At 37.8% G+C, this 21437-nt stretch overlaps 1 protein-coding gene across 3 annotated transcripts in view; it reads right to left on the bottom strand.

The window, feature by feature from the left end:
* GABRG2 (gamma-aminobutyric acid type A receptor subunit gamma2) overlaps nucleotides 1–21437 on the bottom strand; it is a 243559-nt gene that overhangs the window by 92256 nt on the left and 129866 nt on the right. For all 3 annotated transcript variants that reach the window (XM_086413766.1, XM_086413764.1, XM_086413765.1), the window contains 3 exons: nucleotides 7939–8090; nucleotides 6061–6128; nucleotides 3590–3810 (listed from right to left, as the gene is read on the bottom strand). In XM_086413766.1, the coding sequence (XP_086269892.1) occupies nucleotides 3590–3810; nucleotides 6061–6128; nucleotides 7939–8090 (441 nt within the window). The remainder of the gene's footprint in view (nucleotides 1–3589; nucleotides 3811–6060; nucleotides 6129–7938; nucleotides 8091–21437) is intronic.

Below are 21437 nucleotides of genomic sequence, written 5' to 3'. Positions count from 1 at the left end.
CTTACAAAGGAACACTATAAAGCAATTATATAGGATGTTAAAGAGTATAAGAATATCTAGTAGCAGCCAGATGTTAAATGCACAGATGTATCAGAAAAATGTCTGCCATGGAGTCCCTGAAAGAAAGTGCAGTCGCTCAGTCATGTCCCACTCTTTACAACCCCGTGGACTGTAGCTCACCAGGCTCCTCTGCCAATGGGATTCTCCAGGCAAGAATATTGGAGTGGATTGCTATTTCCTTCTCCAGGGGATCTTCCCGACCCAGGGATCAAACCTGGGTCTCCCTCATTGCAGGCAGATCCTTTTAACCTCTGAGCCACCAGGGAAGCCCTTGGAGTCCCAGAGGCGCTTATTAAACATACAGATTTTCTTTCCCAAAAGAGGCTAGAACTCTAGGAGGGATAAAATTTAAAGGAGTCCTAGATGTTTTGACCACATTTGGGGAAGTATGACTATAATGTTAAATTGTAATGGTGATAGATTGATGATATTTTAAATTCCATATTTGTTAGCTATACTTCTTATAATTACAGATATCAATCTTAACATAAAAAACTTTATTTTATAAACCTTTTATGTTAAAAGTTCAGCATAAATTTAATTTTTCTATGGTATAATAGGGCAATTACTGGTCCTAAGATATAACTAATCATCATTGAGCCCTTAATTGTCAGCATGGCACTAGGTAAGGTGAATTTTTCTCTCATTTAGTAAGTGTTATTATGGCTTTATTGTACTTAGACTTGTCTGAAGTGACAAAGCTAGTGTCATGGTTGAGATGTGAGCCCAAGACTGTGTCTCCAAAGCTGGAAGTTTTTATCATTGTCACTCAGTAATTACATGCTCTTCAAAGAAAAGATAAGCTTTATTCATAAGTGAAATTATAATTAAATTTGATATTTTATTAGTATCATTTCTCCAAATTAAACTGGAATTATTAAAATTGAAGATAATACAGATTGCAGATAGTTACACAGATATATATCTATGCACATATATATACATTGGTAACTCATTATAGATAAGCAATAAGAATGAAATCATCTCTTTATATAGATTAGCAAACTCATTCAAATCTTGAATGACTCTCATGAGTGATAATTTTGATGTGGCTTCCATAATTAAATATTGTATAGTGTTTCTCTAAGTTAATAGAAGTGAAAAAATAACCATAATATTATGGAATGATAAAGTGACTTCAGATAGCATAACTTTACTTAATACTTCAAAAGCTAGACTGAGCTCTTATTTAGCAGACAAAATTTGATTTCCACTAGATTCTAATTCCAATCTTTACCTCACATCTAATTTAATAAAACCCATGATGAAATCAAAACATATGCAATGAATTTCTTTTGCAATTGTGACTGTTTTTCCTACTAACTGATGTAACTCTGATGACAAGAGCTATGGATCCAGTTTAAAGTATTGAATTTTATATCTTGAATATTACATATGGCATAAAATATACCTCAGAAGGGCATTTAACATGAAATATTTTGAAGCTATAAGATCCTGGATACTAAGATCTAGAAGAATCACATTATTCATATTTATTACTGAAAATATATACAAATAGTTTAAATGTCTGCTTGTGCTTACTTTTTTATTAGGTTCTGTGTTAAACATAGATAGATGGGATTTCTTTGGAAGGAATGATGCTAAAGCTGAAACTCCAGTACTTTGGCCACCTCATGAGAAGAGTTGACTCATTGGAAAAGACTGATGCTGGGAGGGATTGGGGGCAGGAGGAGAAGAGGACGACAGAGGATGATATGGCTGGATGGCATCACCGACTCGATGGACGTGAGTTTGAGTGAACTCCGGGAGTTGGTGATGGACAGGGAGGCCTGGCATGCTGCAATTCATGGGGTCGCAAAGAGTCAGACACGACTGAGCAACTGAACCGAACTGACTGATGTTAAACACCAGAGAAGGCAATGGCACCCCACTCCAGTACTCTTGCCTGGAAAATCCCATGGACGGAGGAGCCTGGTAGGCTGCAGTCCATGGGGTCGCTGAGGGTCGGACACAACTGAGCGACTTCACTTTCACTTTCACTCATTGGAGAAGGAAATGTCAACCCAGTCCAGTGTTCTTGCCTGGAGAATTCCAGGGATGGGGGAGCCTGGTGGGCTGCCGTCTACGGGGTCGCACAGAGTCGGACACGACTGAAGTGAATTAGCAGCAGCAGCAGCAGTTAAACACTTTGCATATCACCCCATTTAGTCCTTATTACCACTCTGTAAAGTAATAATCATTAACTCTATTTTATAGAAGTTTAAAATAAATGAAAGGTGCTCAGTTGTAGGGGCATATGTCATGGCAGTAGAGGTACCTCCTTTGCCAATAATCCCCATCAATTCTCACCTCATTCCTCTAAATAAAAATGTAACTAAGTAAAAACATCATACTTACCATACAAATAAAACTTTGGGATACTCCTAGCAGCTAGACCCCTGCTACCAGATAGCTGCCTCTAGTCCTGTGCATATTCTCAACTGTTGCCACTCCTATAGAAATCCTGGAGAACTACCCTAATACCTACAAACAATATAATACGATTCAGGAGCCTCCCAGGTGGCCTTATTGGTAACAAACCCGCCTTTCAGTGCAGGAGATGTAGAAGACGTGGCTTTGATCCCTGGGTTCGGAAGATCCCCTGGAGGAAGTCATGGCAACCCACTCCAGAAGTCTTGCCTGGAGAATCCTATGGACAAAGGTACCTGGCAGGCTACAGTCCATAGGGTCGCACAGAGTCAGACACAGCTGAAGCAACTAGGCACAGCACAGTATGATACAGAGCTAATTATCAAAGCCAGATTTGTCTGATTCTTAAGTGCGTGTACTTATCTATTATGTTGACTTCATAATATACTCTCACCCATGAGAAACTTCAACATAAAAAATTTAAATGTATCAATTATGAAGTGCTAAGATGATGGCATTAATTTAAGTCAAAAACCTGTCTAATGTTGGCTTAATATTTAAGTTCAGAAAATAAATGATACCTCCTTTTAAAGTTTTCCCCAAGAATATCTATTCCAAAAATAGCAAAAAAAAAAAAAGTCAAATAGCCTATCAATGTAGTGGGGAGTAGATGTTGGGAGATGGAATTCATTCTAGTTATGCCATTGTGCAGCTAAAAAGAAAAGGATGTACAGATTCCCACACCAAAAATTCTCCTTTAGTAATGATTTTTTCCTTTGAAACAGAAACATTTCCAAGCATATCAACTCCTAAGGATGACTATTATTTAGTGTCCATATTTTAAAGTAGCAGGGCATACACATAAAAGCCAAGACTGGTATAAAGGTTAGATGATCTCATAAAGGCAAGGGAAATTTCATATCCCTGTGAGAAAAGAGTTCCTACATCAGTCACAGAAAATGTTTTAATTATATCCTTTGAAAAAGTTCATTGATAAGAGAAAAAAAACACCAAACTAATTTTGTAGCATCACATATTATTTTGCTCAAGCGCCAATCCTGATTTAGGTTTGACGTCTTAGCTCTTTTTGTTCTAAGAGAATGTAATTGATCTTTGTTTTATTCCCAACAATTACTCATTTCCCTTTCCAAAAGAATACCTTAAAGTGTAGAGCACTCGACCATCATTCCAAATTCTCAGCATCCTATTAGGGGTGGTTATCCAGTGTGCGTCTGCCTTTTTGGAATTTCTGAAGAAAGTGTCTGGAATCCAGATTTTCCCCACCATGTTGCTATTCAGTCGGAGGACTTTAATGGTGCTGTTAAATTTCAGACGTCTGTCATACCATGTTTGGGCAAAAAATATATCAATTGTATATTCCTGTTTTAAACAAAAAGGTGAAATGGAACATCTTTAATATAGTAGGATTGTGTTATAGGCCACTTGTTTGTATTTATCACTTATGATTTCATTGCCAATACCAAGCAAAGCTACTTTGGGTTTGAATGATCCAAAAGAAAGCAAAAGCTTGGCTAAGGAGACTCACCCATCTTTTGTAGACAAGTTAATACATTATGAACAAATAGACCTGTGTAAATGAATTCTGGCAAAAGATCGTAGCCTTGATACACTTGTTTGCATTTGGTATTTATGGGGAAGAGTTTCTCATGTTATTTTTGGCCAGCTAATTCTTTGTTGTGGGGGCAATTTTGTGTATTTTAGGATGTTTACTAGCATTCTTAGCTTCTACCCACTAAGTGCCAATAGCACCAACAAAAAATCCCACCCCCAAGTCGTGACAACCAAAACTATCTCCAGACATTGCCAATTGTCTTTTGAGGAAATAGTCAGGTTCAAAAAGCCACTGCTACAGAGTAAAACAAAGTCCAGAACACTCAAAAACAGTTCTAAACTAGAGCTCTGGAGTTTAGGTTGCCTCGCAATAAATTGAGGCCACCAGAAGACCTAAGCAGTGTGAAGATAGAAAAGGGGAATACACCCTATACAAAAAAGACTTTGTGCCCTGTCTTGCAGATGGCAAGCACTCAGTGTAAGGTAACTAATTTTATTTTTTTACTATTACAATTGTCTTTTTTTCTAAACAAGAAGAAATGGACCAATTAAAAGATAATCTTTATTACTGTACTAATCTGTCATAAAACATATGCAAAAAGTGCTATGATGACACGTGACTCTGATGATTACCCTCATGTACATGATTGACTTTAATTAAAGAAAAGAAAGTTTGATGTGAATTAGACCTGGAGCCGTAACACCCAAGATCTGCTTGGCTGTCATATTTAGATTTTATTTAGTATTATTTTACAGCTCGATTTTAATCTGTATACACATGAGAAAATTAATGGAAAAAACCCTTAGTGTTCTTAGAGCATGACCCTAGTGGTCTTAGAATATGAGAGGTGAAGAATAGAAACTATCCACATTTCCTAATCTAATCCCCTTGACCCATCACCATTTATGATGAAGAATACACATCAAAAGAAAAAAAGAAAACACCAGAAACCACAGAGAGATTATTTCTTTGCCTAAGAAACACAGCTTGTCAGGATCAGACTAGAACCTTCTTCCTTTGCCTGATTTCTGTTGTTCTGGATTGTATCCTTGCACTCCTGCCCTGTATCTCACTGGAACTGGCTGCATTTCCACTGGGGTAAGTCACACCACTTTGTTTACGATTTAATTCTATATTTGCAGTCCACAAGTAATGAAAGGGGAACCTGCTGTGCCAGTAGACAGAGCAACTCAAGAATTTCTGACCTACATTTTGGCCAACACAAACACGTTTTAAAAGTCTTTAAACCATCATTTCATAAACTATGATCCTGGGACAGTAGTTCTGGGTACCAGTATTCCTGAAATCATAAGTTTTGTGTTAAAATAAACTACATGTACAGCTGATTCTTCTTAGATGCTCACAATCATCATCATAATTCTAAACAGTCTGAGAAACATGTTGCCATTTGTTTCATGGTTAAACAAGCAAACCTATTTGCATGGAGGGTGCAGGTGGTGGTACAGTTTTTTTAATCAGCCTCATTGAGAGCAATAAATGTTTCTCGTATCTGATTCAGCAGAGCATCCTTATTGCTTATTTGGTAAATTGTGTTTTAAAGTTATACTATCACTAACATTACATTACATTGTTCTACTCTATTCTACTCTATCGTCTTCTGCTCCAAGCTAATTCGTTATTTCAGATTTTGATAGAAAGCTTTATAAAAAAAAAATAAAGTTACATTTGTTGTTAAATCTAATGCACTATTTCTCCTCTGAGAAACAATTCTGATTTGAAATATAACCTCTCCACACCATGAATATTCTAAAACACAGTAAAGCACTATATTTTACTTTATAGTAAGCAGTACCTACCAAATAAGCAATGAGTGTTGAATTTTAAGATTATAGCATTTTACATAAGTTAATTTTATACACATGATCACATTTAATTTTTAATACAAATCATTAAAAATAATTATATTACAAGAGGGGAAAGAAAAGATATGAAAGGTTCTCTCTCTTCCAATTTTTTTGTAAGGATAGTCTTTGTTATTTCCATGATAACACACTACCTCTCTAGTTTGTTAATGAAATAAACAATTAGAAACTTACCATATTGATAGCATTCACTGGACCAATGCTATTCACATACATGTCTGTGTGAATTAATGTTGGTTTCACTGTAAAGAGAACCATAGAAATATATGCATATGAAGAAGCATAATGTTTTAACACTAGCCCTTGTTATTCTAGAAATATTTATTTTGCTACATTAGAAGTGATTTATTCACAACTAATGTGGAGTTAGTGACTAATTCACTACATTTAGCTATTTGCTTTCAAAGAAACATCTCCTTTTAAGCACATTAAGGCATTAACTAAGCATAGCACAGTTTTGAAACTGATTTTCTTTTTAAGACTACATAAAAATGAATAAGTAAGAAAGTACTGCCCAGATTTTCTTCTTCCTTCTTCATATATCATGACTTTTATTATTTTTTTTCTTAAAGCTCTTGAATAGATTTGGGCATTGTAACCTGACATGCCCCATATAGAAAAATAAATAACTATTGTGTGACCTAGAGAATAAACTGCATTAGAAATATGAAGTAGACATAAAAAGCAACAAGTATTATGAATTGTTATTGAAATATTGCTCCCTGTTGATTCCTTTTATGACCACTTTATCCTCATTCACCTCTAGCCAACACAAAATCAATTTTCCTCAATGATTTAATGACTTCCGTGACTCATCAAATGAGAAAACCATATGGAAACCCAATACACACCTATTTGTCAAAGAAGACTGATAGTAAAAATCTTGTAGTATTACATCCATGGTCTAATGAATGCGCTCCATTTTCATTTAATATTTAATGAACAAGGATTCATAACATCATTCTGGGCTTCAATTCAATAAGTACACCTCCCTCATCTTTATCCATTTTCCTTGAAGTGCCATGCTCTAATTCTCTGTGGGGGATTGGACTCTTCACCTATATCCTTGCCTTCACATTAGTGAGGCTGTTTCTCTGACTCTGAACTTTGAGCGTGACCATTTGATTCACACTGGTTAATAATATATGGGCAAAGGTGAGTGTGCTAGCTCTTATTCCAAGCATTAAGCTTTGCTGTTGCTGCTGCTGCTAAGTCACTTCAGTCGTGTCCGACTCTTGGTGACCCCATGGACTGCAGCCCACCAGGCTCCTCCATCCATGGGATTTTCCAGGCAAGAGTACTGGAGTGGGGTGCCACTGCCTTCTCCAGCCTTAAGCCTTATGAGCTTCTATTTTTTTCTCTTATTCTTTGCTATCATCATGAGAAGGATACTCCTAGCTAGTCTGCTGGTCCCAGGAGGAGAAACGAGAGTAAAGCTTTCTTAAATGAGCAGCCTCAACCTGGCTGACCTTAGATTAGGCCACCCCCAGCAAAGCGGCAAATAAATGCTTATCACTCTATACCTCTGAGATTTTGTGCTTGTTACACAGCTATAGATAATCAGTATGTCCTTCCTTTCTTTTTTTAACTAATTTTTATTGGAGTACAGTTGATTTACAATGTTGTGTTAGTTTCTGCTGTACAACCAAGTTCATCAGTTATACATACAAATATATCCACTCATTTTTAGATTCTATTCTCATTTAGGTCATTACAGATTGAGTAGAGATCCTTATGCTATACAGTAGGTGTGTACTTGTTTTTGGTGTTACTTCATAAAGAAGCTGTCACTTTTTTTTTTTCTATAGTCTCTCAGTCTAGGAAATTTTAAGTTACTATTTCTCAAGTTAGTTTGAATATCATCTTTCTTCATTTTGAACTTATCGATGCTCCATCTCCTCCCAGACTTGAATGCAGTTTATTCATTATTTTTACATTTAGTAAAAGTATCATTTATATCCTTCTGGTTATTGAAATAGGCTTATGCTTTGTTCTAATGTGGTAGGCCTCTTCGTTTGTATAAAACCCACATCACAAGAGGCTTTAACATACCTCCTATATCAGGTCGAAGCTTATTATCGTATCCTTCCAGGAGGTTGTTTAAGATGACTGTGACATCACCCTCCGGAACTTTTGGAGTCAAGACCCATGTTTTGTTAGAAGCATAATCTTCATAGTCATCATCAGATTTTTGTCTAGTGAGGCTAAGAAAAAAAAAATTGATCAAGAATCACATAGACTCCATCCAAGTTGACTTTTAGTCACAGACCTTTGGTGGAAAATGAGAAACGAAGTAGGGTGATGGGAGTGTGTTACAATGGATTGCAGGGAAATTCTCAGCCGAGGGTTAGTCTAGCTAATTAGACTTCACAGAGGTAGATTAAAATCTATTCAGGTGTACTCTTTGGTTTTACAGAATGCTCTGTCCTCCCATCTATAAATATACTACGCTCTACCAGTTATCTTTGCCTTTTCTTTTGTTGATGTTCTTCCTGTCCACCTGCCCAACTTCACAAAGCACTTATTAAGAAAAAAATCACAAGCATTTTGTTGAAAGCAATGCTTAAATGATCATAATCTAGTCTAGGCGTTCAGGCATAATGTCTACTTCTTTCTCCTTTGAGAAGTTAACTTGTTCCAACCTATTAATGAAATAAGAGGCTGATAATTAGATTCACTCCCACACACCACCAGACAAATCTCTTCCTCCTCAACTGAACTACTAAGGAGAGCGTCAGTCTTGCTGCATTTTCTTCCCCCGGGGTGTGTGTATGTGTACTTTTCTCCCCTCCCTTGCACTGGAAGCAAGGGTGGTTCATTTATCCTTGATTGCTAAGAACCTGGTACTATGAAGAAAGATGTAGCTGTAGACTTTAAAATACTCTTTATTGTAGTAAAAGTTCCTAAGCTGGAAATTCATACTAATGGTTAATGTATTATTTATATAATCATAGAAATCAAATGATCTATTTTGAATGATCAAAAAGTGACATAATATTCTGATTCAGTTTTTTATGCCAAAACCTGTCAGAAAACCCACAACTAAACCCGAAGCTAAGGCTGATTTTGGAAGGATATTGAAATTCCTATAGTTTGTCTCCTCCTTGCCCCAAACTCCATGCTCCTGCCCCCAGCACACACATACACATAAGGTGATCATAGTTTCCAGACCTAGTGGGAGTGCAAACCTTGCCATTTTCATTTTCATCAATACTCAGTAAATATTGGTTACTTTTGATGTTTATGGTGAAATTAAAAATTACAAAATACTTTCTCATACTGATCCTCATCTTCAGTTTATTTGCTTAAAGATATGGTAAGAGTGAATCTTGTCAGAAATCAAATCACTGTCACATTATCCTGAATATACATCATGTTCTTAAACCATGTATTATACTCAATTGTCAATATATATATATATATAGATATATATTTGTATGTATAGACAGATAGATGACTAAAGATGGTAAGTGAAAGCTGATTTTGTGATTAATTTTGTTTGAGAATGAGGATGGGAGATGAAGTTTTAAAAGTAATCACTGGCATGCATCAACTTAGTGAGTAATTTTTTATCCCTTCAAAGCTTTACAAAAGGAAACATAAAAACTGAGTCACACACTCCCATGAAACCTAACATAGCCAATCTTAAATCTTGCACTTCAGTTAGCATAAGAAGTTAAACCAAATTTGAATTTCATAGATCACCCACAGAGGGTATGTGTGAGGGGCTGGACAAAGCTTCAGCCAGCACTCAAAACTACTTCAGTGCAGGCAGAGAGCAGCTGTCTGCTAGGAAAATTCCTCTTAAGCCTCAATTCATCATTTCTCTAGAGCACTGATGAACCCTGCGTAATAGAGTTCTAATCCTATGACCTGAATCTTACTAGTTTAAGAAGAAAAAAAAAAGTTATCTGATAAAGAAAATTTCAAATCCCTCTCATAACTCATTGAGAAAAGAATGTAGTTGACCCACTGGATGCTGGATGTCATCATTATGAAATTTTATCACTGTTTAATTTGTTCAGGCAAAAGTGCATTTTCTAAAGAATCTCAACCTCTTGCTTCCTTCCCCCTGAAGCTTCTCTCTCTCACTCCCTCTTTCCTCTCTGAAAAAATGTACCCTCTCAAAGTTTCTTCAAGGAAAGGAAATATATATTAAATAGCTATGTTTATTCACAGTACGTATTCATACTAGCAAATAAATAATCCAAGTATGATGGTGCCATGTTACCTTTATTACTATTTTCTGGAAAACCAGGAGGAAAAATACATTAAGTGAAAAGAAAAGGGATACTTCTTTAAAGGAATACTACTTTCTAGAATTTCACCTAGTAATTCTCTTGGAGTCATCATCTATTGGATGCCAAAATAGTAATCAAATAGATTATCTCAGGTGAAAGTGTCAGTGACAGATTTGGTCATAATTCAGGTTGCCTACTTAGCCACAAAGAGGTAAAGTGGAGTAGAGAAATTAAGAGCATATACTCAGAAAGTACCAGGTTTGACTTCTGGCTTCATATCTTGCCTGTCACTTATTCTTTTATGACCTTGGGCAAATGATTTAATCTTGCTAAGCTTCACAAAGTTCTCATCTTTAAAATAGAGTTAATACTATTATTCTATCACATTTTTTGTGCAAGATAACACTTGCTTCCCTGGTGGCTCGGGCAGTAAAGAATCTGCCTGCATTGCAGGAGACCCAGGTTCAATCCCTGGATTGGGAAGATCCCCTGGAGAAGGAAATGGTAACCCACTCCAGCATTCTTGACTGGAGAATCCCATGGACAGAGAGGCCTGGTGGGCTACAGTCCATGGGGTCTCAAAGAGTTGGATCTGACTGAGTGACTAACACTTTCAAGATAATGCTTATTAAGTGCTTAGGAGAGTACCTGACACATAGCCCTGAAAGTAGATTTATATAAAAAGTTTCAACCTCATAACTAAAACCTGAATCTTCAGACACCACTTCCAGGCTTTGATCTAATATAGGCTGAGAAGAACTAAAAACAGATGTTATCCAGGAAGAAAAATAATGAACCCCTACATTATAAATAAATGAAGTTTTTATTCTTTAGTGTGTTCCCAGCTGAGGTCTAAATTAACGGGGCTGATGAATAATCTGGGATTGTTTCCAGATTTGTTTAAAAAAAAAAGAAAAAAGAACCTCTCTCATTCAAAATTGGCTGTTTCTCCAGAATTCTCTGCTGTTAAGGTCACCTCACTTATAGATGGGAGCTCTAGTAATAATGACAATTAGATAAGGCATTCTGTGGTACTATGAACTCCATGAAAACACCTGGGCAGAAATAGATTGATAATGATGCAAGAAAACTGATTAACAGTTGTGTGTGCTGAGAGCAAACTTGAACTTCTAGCTCAAGGCACCTACCTAAATGTAATGGCCTACGGAAATGATTATTTCTTCTTGTACCCTTTATAAACTGAATATAATCTTGCAGAGGAAAAGGACTGAAATTAACATTACTCTTACCATAATGAAAAACACTTTTTTTTTTGTAGTCTGAGTGATAAGTCCTAAAAGACAGTGCCAGAAAAGGTTGTGAAGTTTTCATCTTTGAAAACTTTCAAAAAAAAAAACCTGTTAGAAAGCCATCCAATCAAGAGCCTTGAACCAACAGCATGAGAATTTCCTGGGAAATTTCTAGAGATGGAGAACCCTGGGCCAACCTGGATTCCTGAATCAGAATCTTTATTTTAACAGGTCTTCAAATGGTTCACATGCATATCAAAAGTTGAGAATCTCAGTCACAGAGTGAACCTGGGGTGCTTACCCTTGTGTGTGTGTGTGTGTGTGTGTCTGTGTGTGTGTGTGTGTGTCTGTGTGTGTGTGTGTGTGTGGTGTGTTGAGGTAGGCCCTTTAAAAAAGCACAGATTTCCAACTTCCTACTTTAGCTTTTCCAACTGAAATTCTCTGGTATAAATTAGAATATTACTTTTAATTTTCATCTTTACAGTTACATGCATGATTTGAGTGTAATGAGTTTATATTTATAATGAGAAAAATCAATTTAAGAAAAAAGTGACAAAAAAATAAATAGTGAAGAGATTAAAGGTTGTTCTCAATTAGACAGTAGGTCTTAAATATCTGAATGTTGGTACTTATTTTGGATACTTGACACTGTGAAGATAATCATGAAGTTTATACACTTTTAAATTTTAATCCAAGTATTTCATATTTTCACAGATTCAATCAAGCTCTCAGTTTTGTAGGAAGAAAAATCTAGTCATTGTACTTGCTTAGGGCAGTATATCAGCACACATTTGGATGAGAAACAATAAAAACATTTGTTTTCTCACTTGGGTATCTTCACATCCATTGGTATTTGGCATCATAAATACAGGATATATATTTTTCTTTCTCTGCCTAAAATCTCTTCTCTCCACCTCCCAAAGTGCTATTGATCATAGCTTATTCCTTATAAGCTTTCAATTTTCAACGCAAAAATCACCTTCTCGGTATCAGTAGGGGTCATTCCTTACTGTTTCCTCTGCCTTTGTCACCCACCTGATCCTTCGTCTCTTCTCATCAGTCCTTCGACTGCTTCACAGCGTTTGTCACAATGGGTATTTACCGATTCGCATATTGTCTGTTTCCACTACTAAACTACAAATTCTATGAGTGCATATGAAATTTACAATTAAAACTTATGAAAAGAATCATTTTTTTCTGACTAGTTTTCCTAAGATAAAGAATACCAACAATGGCTATTGTTATGTATTCACCATGTTCTACACATAAACTTTAAGGACTTCACATACATTCTCCCACTTTGACCTCTAAAACCCTGATACTCCTATAAATATCTCCATTTTACAGATGAAGAAAAACAGTGATATTTGCCAATAGTCGTTTAGTTTGCCAAAACCAAAATGTTTAACCATTATGCTGTGAGGGTTTGAGAAAGGAAATGGGGCCAAAGAATCTGCGATTTTACACTTATCAGAAAGTAAGATCAACTAAAACAAATGGGTGTTCAAGCTCATTTTCCCTTAGGACAATAAATTTGCTTATGCCTGAGTTCAATAAGAGTATGGCACTTTCAGCACAAAGTTAATAACATTCAAATTTCATAAACTTGCCATTGCAGATACCAATGATTTGATCTTCTCACACTGAGGAATAAAAGTGGAGCTTGTAATTTAACTTAATGGATGTGATCAACTTACTCTCTAAGTTCTTTCATGACTTGGAAAGCAGTGCATGCTGCAGTGTTAAGGCATAAGTTTATTTCAAAGACCATCCTCCAGCTACCGCAAAAGGTGGACTTGGGTATAAAGTGTAGGAGCAGCTATGCTAGGTAAGTATATATCCTCAGGGGGTGGAGGGGACTTAGAATCTGATCATAGGAGGAGGAGACTTCATTCTGTACATCCCTGAAGGATAAGGGATTCTTGAGAAACACTGTGGTTTAGTGAGAAGGAGAACCGGGGCACAAGCTGCTCTTTCATATGCGGCCTTTAGTGGCCAATGGAATTCTGTATCTCCTAGGGAGGAGACGTAAGAACCTGTGCAGAACCTTTCAGGAAGGGTGCTCTATGCACAGGTGTGTATGTGAGTATATACATGCACAGAGGCTAGAGTAAGGGTAGGGGTATGTCTAAGGATCAATTCTGATGAATTGTTCTACTTACAGTGACGCCCCATTAGCTCATACCATGCTCAATATTTTTTTCAATTTTTTTTAAATTTTATTTTATTTTTAAACTTTACATAATTGTATTAGTTTTGCCAAATATCAAAATGAATCCATCACAGGTATACATGTGCTCCCCATCCTGAACCCTCCTCCCTCCCCATACCGTCCCTCTGGGTCGTCCCAGTGCACTAGCCCCAAGCATCCAGTATCATGCATTGAACCTGGACTGGCATCTCGTTTCATACATGATATTTTACATGTTTCAATGCCATTCTCCCAAATCTTCCCACCCTCTCCCTCTCCCACAGAGTCCATAAGACTGTTCTATACATCAGTGTCTCTTTTGCTGTCTCGTACACAGGGTTATTGTTATCATCTTTCTAAATTCCATATATATGCATTAGTATACTGTATTGGTGTTTTTCCTTCTGGCTTACTTCACTCTGTATAATAGGCTCCAGTTTCATCCACCTCATTAGAACTGATTCAAATGAATTCTTTTTAATGGCTGAGTAATACTCCATTGTGTATATGTACCACAGCTTTCTTATCCATCCATCTGCTGATGGACATCTAGGTTGCTTCCATGTCCTGGCTATTATAAACAGTGCTGCGATGAACATTGGGGTACATGTGTTCTGGTTTCCTCAATGTGTATGCCCAGCAGTGGGATTGCTGGATCATAAGGCAGTTCTATTTCCAGTTTTTTAAGGAATCTCCACACTGTTCTCCATAGTGGCTGTACTAGTTTGCATTCCCACCAACAGTGTAAGAGGGTTCCCTTTTCTCCACACCCTCTCCAACATTTATTATTTGTAGACTTTTGGATTGCAGCCATTCTGACTGGTGTGAAATGGTACCTCATAGTGGTCTTGTAATTAGGTCAGACGGAGGAGCCTGGTAAGGCTGCAGTCCATGGGGTCGCTAAGAGTCAGGCACAACTGAGAGACTTCACTTTCATTCACTTTCATGCATTGGAGAAGGAAATGGCAACCCACTCCAGTATTCTTGCCTGGAGAATCCCAGGGATGGGGAAGCCTGGTGGGCTGCCATCTATGGGGTCGCACAGAGTCGGACACGACTGAAGCAACTTAGCAGCAGCAGCAGCTGTTGGTAAATGTGTTTATTTGACTAAGTCAACTATCAGATGTGTATATTCCAATGTAAAATTGCAAGCTGTTTATTAACAATTGCTGAAGACCTATATCAAATAAATGACTGAGGGGTTTTATTAGCAAAGATGAATTTTATTGCAAGTATCAGAATATTTGGGCTTCTCAGGTGACTCAGTGGTAAAGAATCCATCTGCCAAGCAGGAGATGCAGGCTCAATCCCTGGGCCAGGGAGATCCCCAGGAGAAGGAAATGGCAACCCACTCCAGTAGTTTTGTCTGGGAAATTTCATGGACAGAAGAGCCTGATGGGCTGAAGTCCATGGGGTCACAAAGAGTTGTAAACAACTTAGTGACTAAATAGCAAACAGCATCAGAATATTCAGACTAAATTGGAAGGGATATATAATTTTAAACCTAGTGTAGTATAAGCTTCCTGGTGCTTCAATTCAGCTTCTCATCTATGTATTTAACAACTTGGATTCTTTCTATATTGTCCTTCTGTCCTCCATGGTATCAGCTTCAACCCAAAGATGGCTTAACTGTATGATCAGAACTGAAATGAAACTCGCTCAGTCATGTCCGACTGTTTGTGACCCCATTGACTATACAGTCCATGAAATTCTCCAGGCCAAAATACTGGAGTGGGTAGCTGTTCCCTTCTCCAGGGGATCTTCCCAACCCAGGGATCGAACCCAGGTCTCCCGCATTGCAGGCGGATTCTTTACCAGCTGAGCCACAAGGAAAGCCTGTATGATCAGAAGATGCTAACAAAAACTTTCCTCTATGCATTCTTATGTACATCCATGAAAAGAGATAAACTCTTCTAGATATTTAGTTTTCTAAAAGTCCCTAGAAGTTCTCATTTTGTGAATCACTAGCCTGAATACATATGAATTTATACATAAGAAACCAAATCTATAGCTAAAGGATGGGACTATGTTCATTATTTTGGTGTAATTATATATCCTTCCACTAGTATCAAAGATGAAATCGTCATCCCCAATGACATATGGACTTCAGAAACCAAATGAAAATTGGGATATTTAAGATAAGGACAGAAAATATGGAGAAGACAACCATAGCACTCACTAGGAACAGAAGGTGTAAACAGAAAAAAAAAGTCCATGTCAGGTCATATTCTAGGCTTATTATTAAAGTCCATTTTCTTTGGGCTAGCCCCCTCACTGTGATTTGCTGTTGCTGCTGTTGTTTATTTGTTAAATTAAAGTGAGAGAATATGGACCAGCTAGGACTCATGCACAGCTGAAAGGAAAACATTTTGGCATTATCTGCTAATGATGAACACATATGTATCCTATTGCCGAGAAAGTTTATTACTATATTTAATCCAAAAAGAAATGCATAATGTATCTGGTACAAGAATAGATAAGAATGTTCATAGTTGCATTATTGATAATAGAAATTCATATAAATAGTAGAATGCACAAATAAAATATGGCATATTTACATAGTGAAGTATTATACAATACAAATTAGTGAACTACTGCTATGTGCAGCAAAACAAATCTGAAAAATTTAGTAGTCTCACAAGCACACCAAAACCATAACTCTCTGCGGAACAACCATGGCTGAAAAAGACTGGAAACTATCATGGTGCTTTTCAGGTCTACTACATCCTTCCACTTTTCTGTATTTTCATTCTATTCATTTTTGAGGGTCTTATATTGAAACTCCAACTAAAAATTTTAACTTATCTATTTAAAAAATAAGTACTATAATGGAACTATCTGTAACTTTGTTCTGTATTTTCCAAGTCTCATGTAAATGTATTATTATACTATCATAATTTAAAAAATAAAAAAGACAGAAAAAAAAAGACTAGATCCTACCAGAAAAGATCTTCTCCAACTGAAGACATAAAGAAAGAACCACAGTGAGATGGGTAGGAGGGGTGGACTCACAATATAATCAAATCCACAAAGTGGAAAATAATTGTATTGGAGAGATTCTTCCACAGGAGTGAGAGTTATGAGCCCCAGGTCAGGTTCCACAACCCGGTGTTCTAGTAGGTGGAAGACAAGACCAACAGAGCATGTGGCTTTGAAGGCCAGCAGGGCTTAACTGCAGGAGCCTCACAGGACTTCCCTGGTGGCTCAGATGGTAAAGCGTCTGCCCGCAATGTGGGAGACCAGGGTTTAATCCCTGGGTCAGGAAGATCCCCTGGAGAAGGAAATGGCAACCCATTCCAGCACTCTTGCCTGGAAAATTCCATGGACTGAGGAGCCTGGTAGGCTACAGTCCATGGGGTCGCAAAGAGTTGGACACGACTGAGTGACTTCACTTCACTTCACTAAGGACTAAGGAAAATAAGAGTTCACTCTAACGGTGCACACAAAAACCTCATGCACACTGGAACCCAAGGGCAAGATCAGTAATTTGTTAGGAGCATGGGCCAGACCTAACCTGGTCTTGGAAAGTCTCCTGGTATGAGCTATGGCTCACTTTGGGGACATAGAGGCTGGCATCAGATGTATTGCAGAAACACAGCAGCTGCCGTATCGACTCATTAGGACCAAGATCTGGCCCTACCCGGAAGCCTATGGGTGCCAGTGCTGGGATGCCCCAGGCCAAACAACTAACGGGGCAGGAGCACGGCCCCACCCATCAGCAGACAGGCTGCCTAAAGTCTAAATAGCCCAGCAGCATCTGAACAAAGCTGGGCTTGACAACCAACCAGACTCGGGACCAACTAAGCCTACCAGACCATCCACATAGTCAGATGCCACAGCAGAAGGACCCAAGCAGACCTCTTAGGGGAAACTCCTAAAGTATATAGCTTGGGTGACCACGGGGACTGCTCTGCTGGGACTCATAGGATTTCTCCAAGGTCAAGAAACTGAACTATTCTACCACAGAAATAAAAATATAAACAGCAACTTAGACAAAATGAGGCAACAGATGAAGGAACAGGATAAAACCCCAGAAAAACTAAGTGAAATGGAGACAGGCATTCTATTGGAGAAAGAGTAAAGAAAAATGATCTGAAGATGATCAAAGAATTCAGAAGAATGGATACAGAGAATGGGAAGTTATAAGTTTTTAACAAAGAGAAAATATGAAGAAAAACTAAAGAGATGAAGACTACAATAACTAAAATGAAAAATACACTAGAAGGAAAAACAATATTCTCATGTTCTTGCTTGTGTACACTTTGCCGCAAATAGGAAGCCGTCTTCAAAACCTGAATTATTTGGACAAAACTCATCCTGTACACTATACACCAATGCAGAATTTTTTGAAGGCAGTTAGCTGAAGTGGAGTTCCAAGTATGTTGCTCTTATGCAGTAAAAATTTTTCTACACGGTGGCAGAACTTAGACACTATACTTGCATTGTTATTGGACTGTGACCACATGGTGACAAATGAGGCCACTGCAACTTTGGGGGCCACTCTCCCTCACTCTAGAAACATACGTGAAGTTTGCCTTTTTTGCTATTTTCTGACTACTGACATCCAAGACCAATTTTAACCACAGAAGATAGCAAACTATAAAGTTAATATCAGAGAAGAATATAATTATTTACCCTCAAAAAATAGTTCAAGAAGGAAATACTCTGAATTTCTTCATTTATATGATGACTGTCATTCACCAGGAATGTGAAATGTCCAGCCTAGACTGAATGTCTGATACTGAATACAGACCAATTGTTCTTATTCTGGCAGCATGTTAAAATTACCCAGAGGGCTTAAAAAAATAACAGTGCTGAAAGCTTACCCCTTAAGATACTAATTTAATTAGACTAGGATGAGATGGCAGCAATGATATTCACTAACTCTAAGGTGCAGCCTGGATGAAGAGCTACTGCAAGTGTGTGACAGAGCTACATGGACTTCCTTTTCTAAATAAACAGCATGTTGGTAACTGCTCTCAAGCAAGTCAAATAAATGTCACTTACTACAGTGTTTCAAGGTATACTGCAAATTCAAATTAGCATCATTTTGAATCAAGATCCTATGTCTTACTAAGATCACTTTATATCAGTGTTTCCCAAAGTCTGAGCCACTAGCTGCTAGTACCCAAAGCCGTTTTAAGTGTCATTTATGCACAGCGTTAAATGATACTGAAATCTATAATTAGAAAGTTTTCCTCATTTCAGACTAGCTCATCCAATCATATTAAAGATAAGTCTCAGTTTATCTGTAATGTGTCTTTATCCACATTCTGCAATTCGCTAACCTACTTTCTCAAGAGGAGTACCAGCAAGCTTTACACCTCTGGTAGACAATAACGTATGATGAAAACTTGATAACATTGTTGTGACTTCACTGTATTTACTTTATGGTTTTCTTCTATTATGAAAAATGAAACTTATTTTCTGGGTTTAATACTTTTATTAAGTTTATTAAATAAACTAGTTAGATTTAAGGGCTTCCTGACGGCTTGGGCTTCCCTCGTGGCTCATATGGTAAAGCATCCACCTGCAATGCGGGAGACATGGGTTTGATTCCTGGGTTGGGAAGATCCCCTGGATGAGGGCATGGCAACCCACTCCAGTGTTCTTGCCTGGAGAATTCCATGGACAGAGGAGCCTGGTGGACTACAGTCCATGGGGTTGCAAGAGGAGGACATGAATTAGTGACTAAGCACAAGCACAAGCTAGATTTAAAAGACATTGATTTATGAAAAATAGTAAGCAAAAACATAACCTAGTGTCACTGAAATGTGGCAAGAAGGTGGGGGAATTTGGGAAATAATGTCTTGTGAGTTTAGATTTCTCTATCCTTCAGTTAATCAGCCTGTATTTGAGAATCTTTTGTGCAAAGTACCATTGCAGATGGAAAGATGTGCAAAGCACAATGCTGATATCAAAACACATCTCATCTATTTTGGGAGACAAATACCTGAACAGCTAGGGGAAAAAATGCAACACTTAAATCACAGTGCAAGGCAATAACAGAAACATTGTCACATGGTAGAATGTGGCTGATCTCTGTCTACCAGCACTTCCAACTTGATATGAAGGTTATTTCTATCAACATGCATCTGTAATCAGTTCCACATCTCCCTTTCTATGATAAGAGTAATATTTTTCTCTAGAGCATAAAACATTTGGGGGAACTGATAAAACATCTATTTCTGTTTTATTGACTATACCATAACCTTTGACTGTGTGGATCCCAATAAACTGTGTAAAATTCTGAAATAAATGGGAATACCAGACCACCTGACCTGCCTCTTGAGAAATCTGTATGCAGGTCAGGAAGCAACAGTTAGAACTGGGCATGGAACAACAGACTGGTTCCAAATAGGAAAAGGAGTACATCAAGGCTGTATATCATCACCCTGCTTATTTAACTTATATGCAGAGTACGTCATGAGAAACACTGGGCTGGAGGAAGCCCAAGCTGGAATCAAGATTGCCGGGAGAAATATCAATAACCTCAGATATGCAGATGACACCACCCTTATGGCAGAAAGTGAGGAAGAACTAAAGAGGTTCTTGATGAAAGTGACAGAGGAGAGTGAAAAAGTTGGCTTAAAGTTCAACATTCAGAGAACAAAGATCATGGCACCTAGTCCCATCACTTCATAGCAAATAGATAGAGAAACAGTGGAAACAGTGGCAGACTTTATTTTGGGGGGCTCCAAAATCACTGCAGATGGTGACTGCAGCCATGAAATAAAAAGACAGTTAACTCCTTGGAAGGAAAGTTATGACGAACCTAGACAGCATATTAAAAAGCAGAGACATTACTTTGCCAACAAAGGTCCATCTAGTCAAGACTATGGTTTTTCCAGTGGTCATGTATGGATGTGAGAGTTGGATTATAAAGAAAGCTTATACAATATTTTAAAGTAATTAGCCTCCAATTAAAATAAATAAATTTATATTAAAAAAAAAGAAAGAAAGAAAGCTGAGCACCGAAGAATTGATGCTTTTGAACTGTGGTGTTGGAGAATACTCTTGAGAGTCCCTTGGACTACAAGGAGATCCAACCAGTCCATCCTAAAAGAGATCAGTCCTGGGTGTTCATTGAAAGAACTGATGTTGAAGCTGAAACTCCAATACTTTGGCCACCTGATGCAAAGAGCTGACTCATTTGAAAAGACCCTGATGCTGTGAAAGATTGAAGGAGAGAGGAGAAAGGGAAGACAGAGGATGAGATGGTTGAATGGCATCACCTACTGAATTGACATGAGTTTGAGTAAACTCTGGGAGTTGGTAATGGACAGGGAGGCCTGGCGTGCTGCAGTTCATGGGGTTGCAAAGAGTCGGCCATGCCTGAGCAACTGAACTGAAAAACTTTTGCTTCCTCTTCTAGAAAAATAGAAGGTAATAAACATGAACATTCAAAGTTGTCCTCTTACTTACAAGGGGGCAACAAGTGGATAGAACTAATGTGTGTTTTCTCATGGTCCGAGAACAAGAGGTCAAACAGTTCTAAAATAGTATACAGGTCCTGGAGAACCAGTTTATAAAAAGGAAGTCTGGAGAGGAGGAGCCAAGATGGCGGAGGAGTAGGACAGGGAGAACACTTTCTCCCCCACAAATTCATCAAAAGAGCATTTAAACGTCGAGTAAATTCCACAAAACAACTTCTGAATGCCGGCAGAGGACATCAGGCACCCAGAAAAGCAATCCAACTCTTCGAAAGGAGGTAGGAAAAAATATAAAAGACAAAAAAAGAGACAAAAGAGGGAGGGACGGAGCTCCGTCCCGGGAAGGGAGTCTTAAAAAGAGAGAAGTTTCCAAACACCAGGAAACCTTCTCACTGCCGAATCTGTGCCGAGCTTTGGAAGCACAGAGGGCAACGTA

Source organism: Bos grunniens, chromosome 7, assembly GCF_055505025.1.
Source record: "Bos grunniens cultivar Pamir isolate PY7600 chromosome 7, Bosgru_T2T1.0, whole genome shotgun sequence".
Lineage (NCBI taxonomy): Eukaryota > Metazoa > Chordata > Mammalia > Artiodactyla > Bovidae > Bos > Bos grunniens.
Note: the sequence above shows the minus strand (reverse complement) of the source record. Positions and strands in the feature narration are given on the sequence as shown.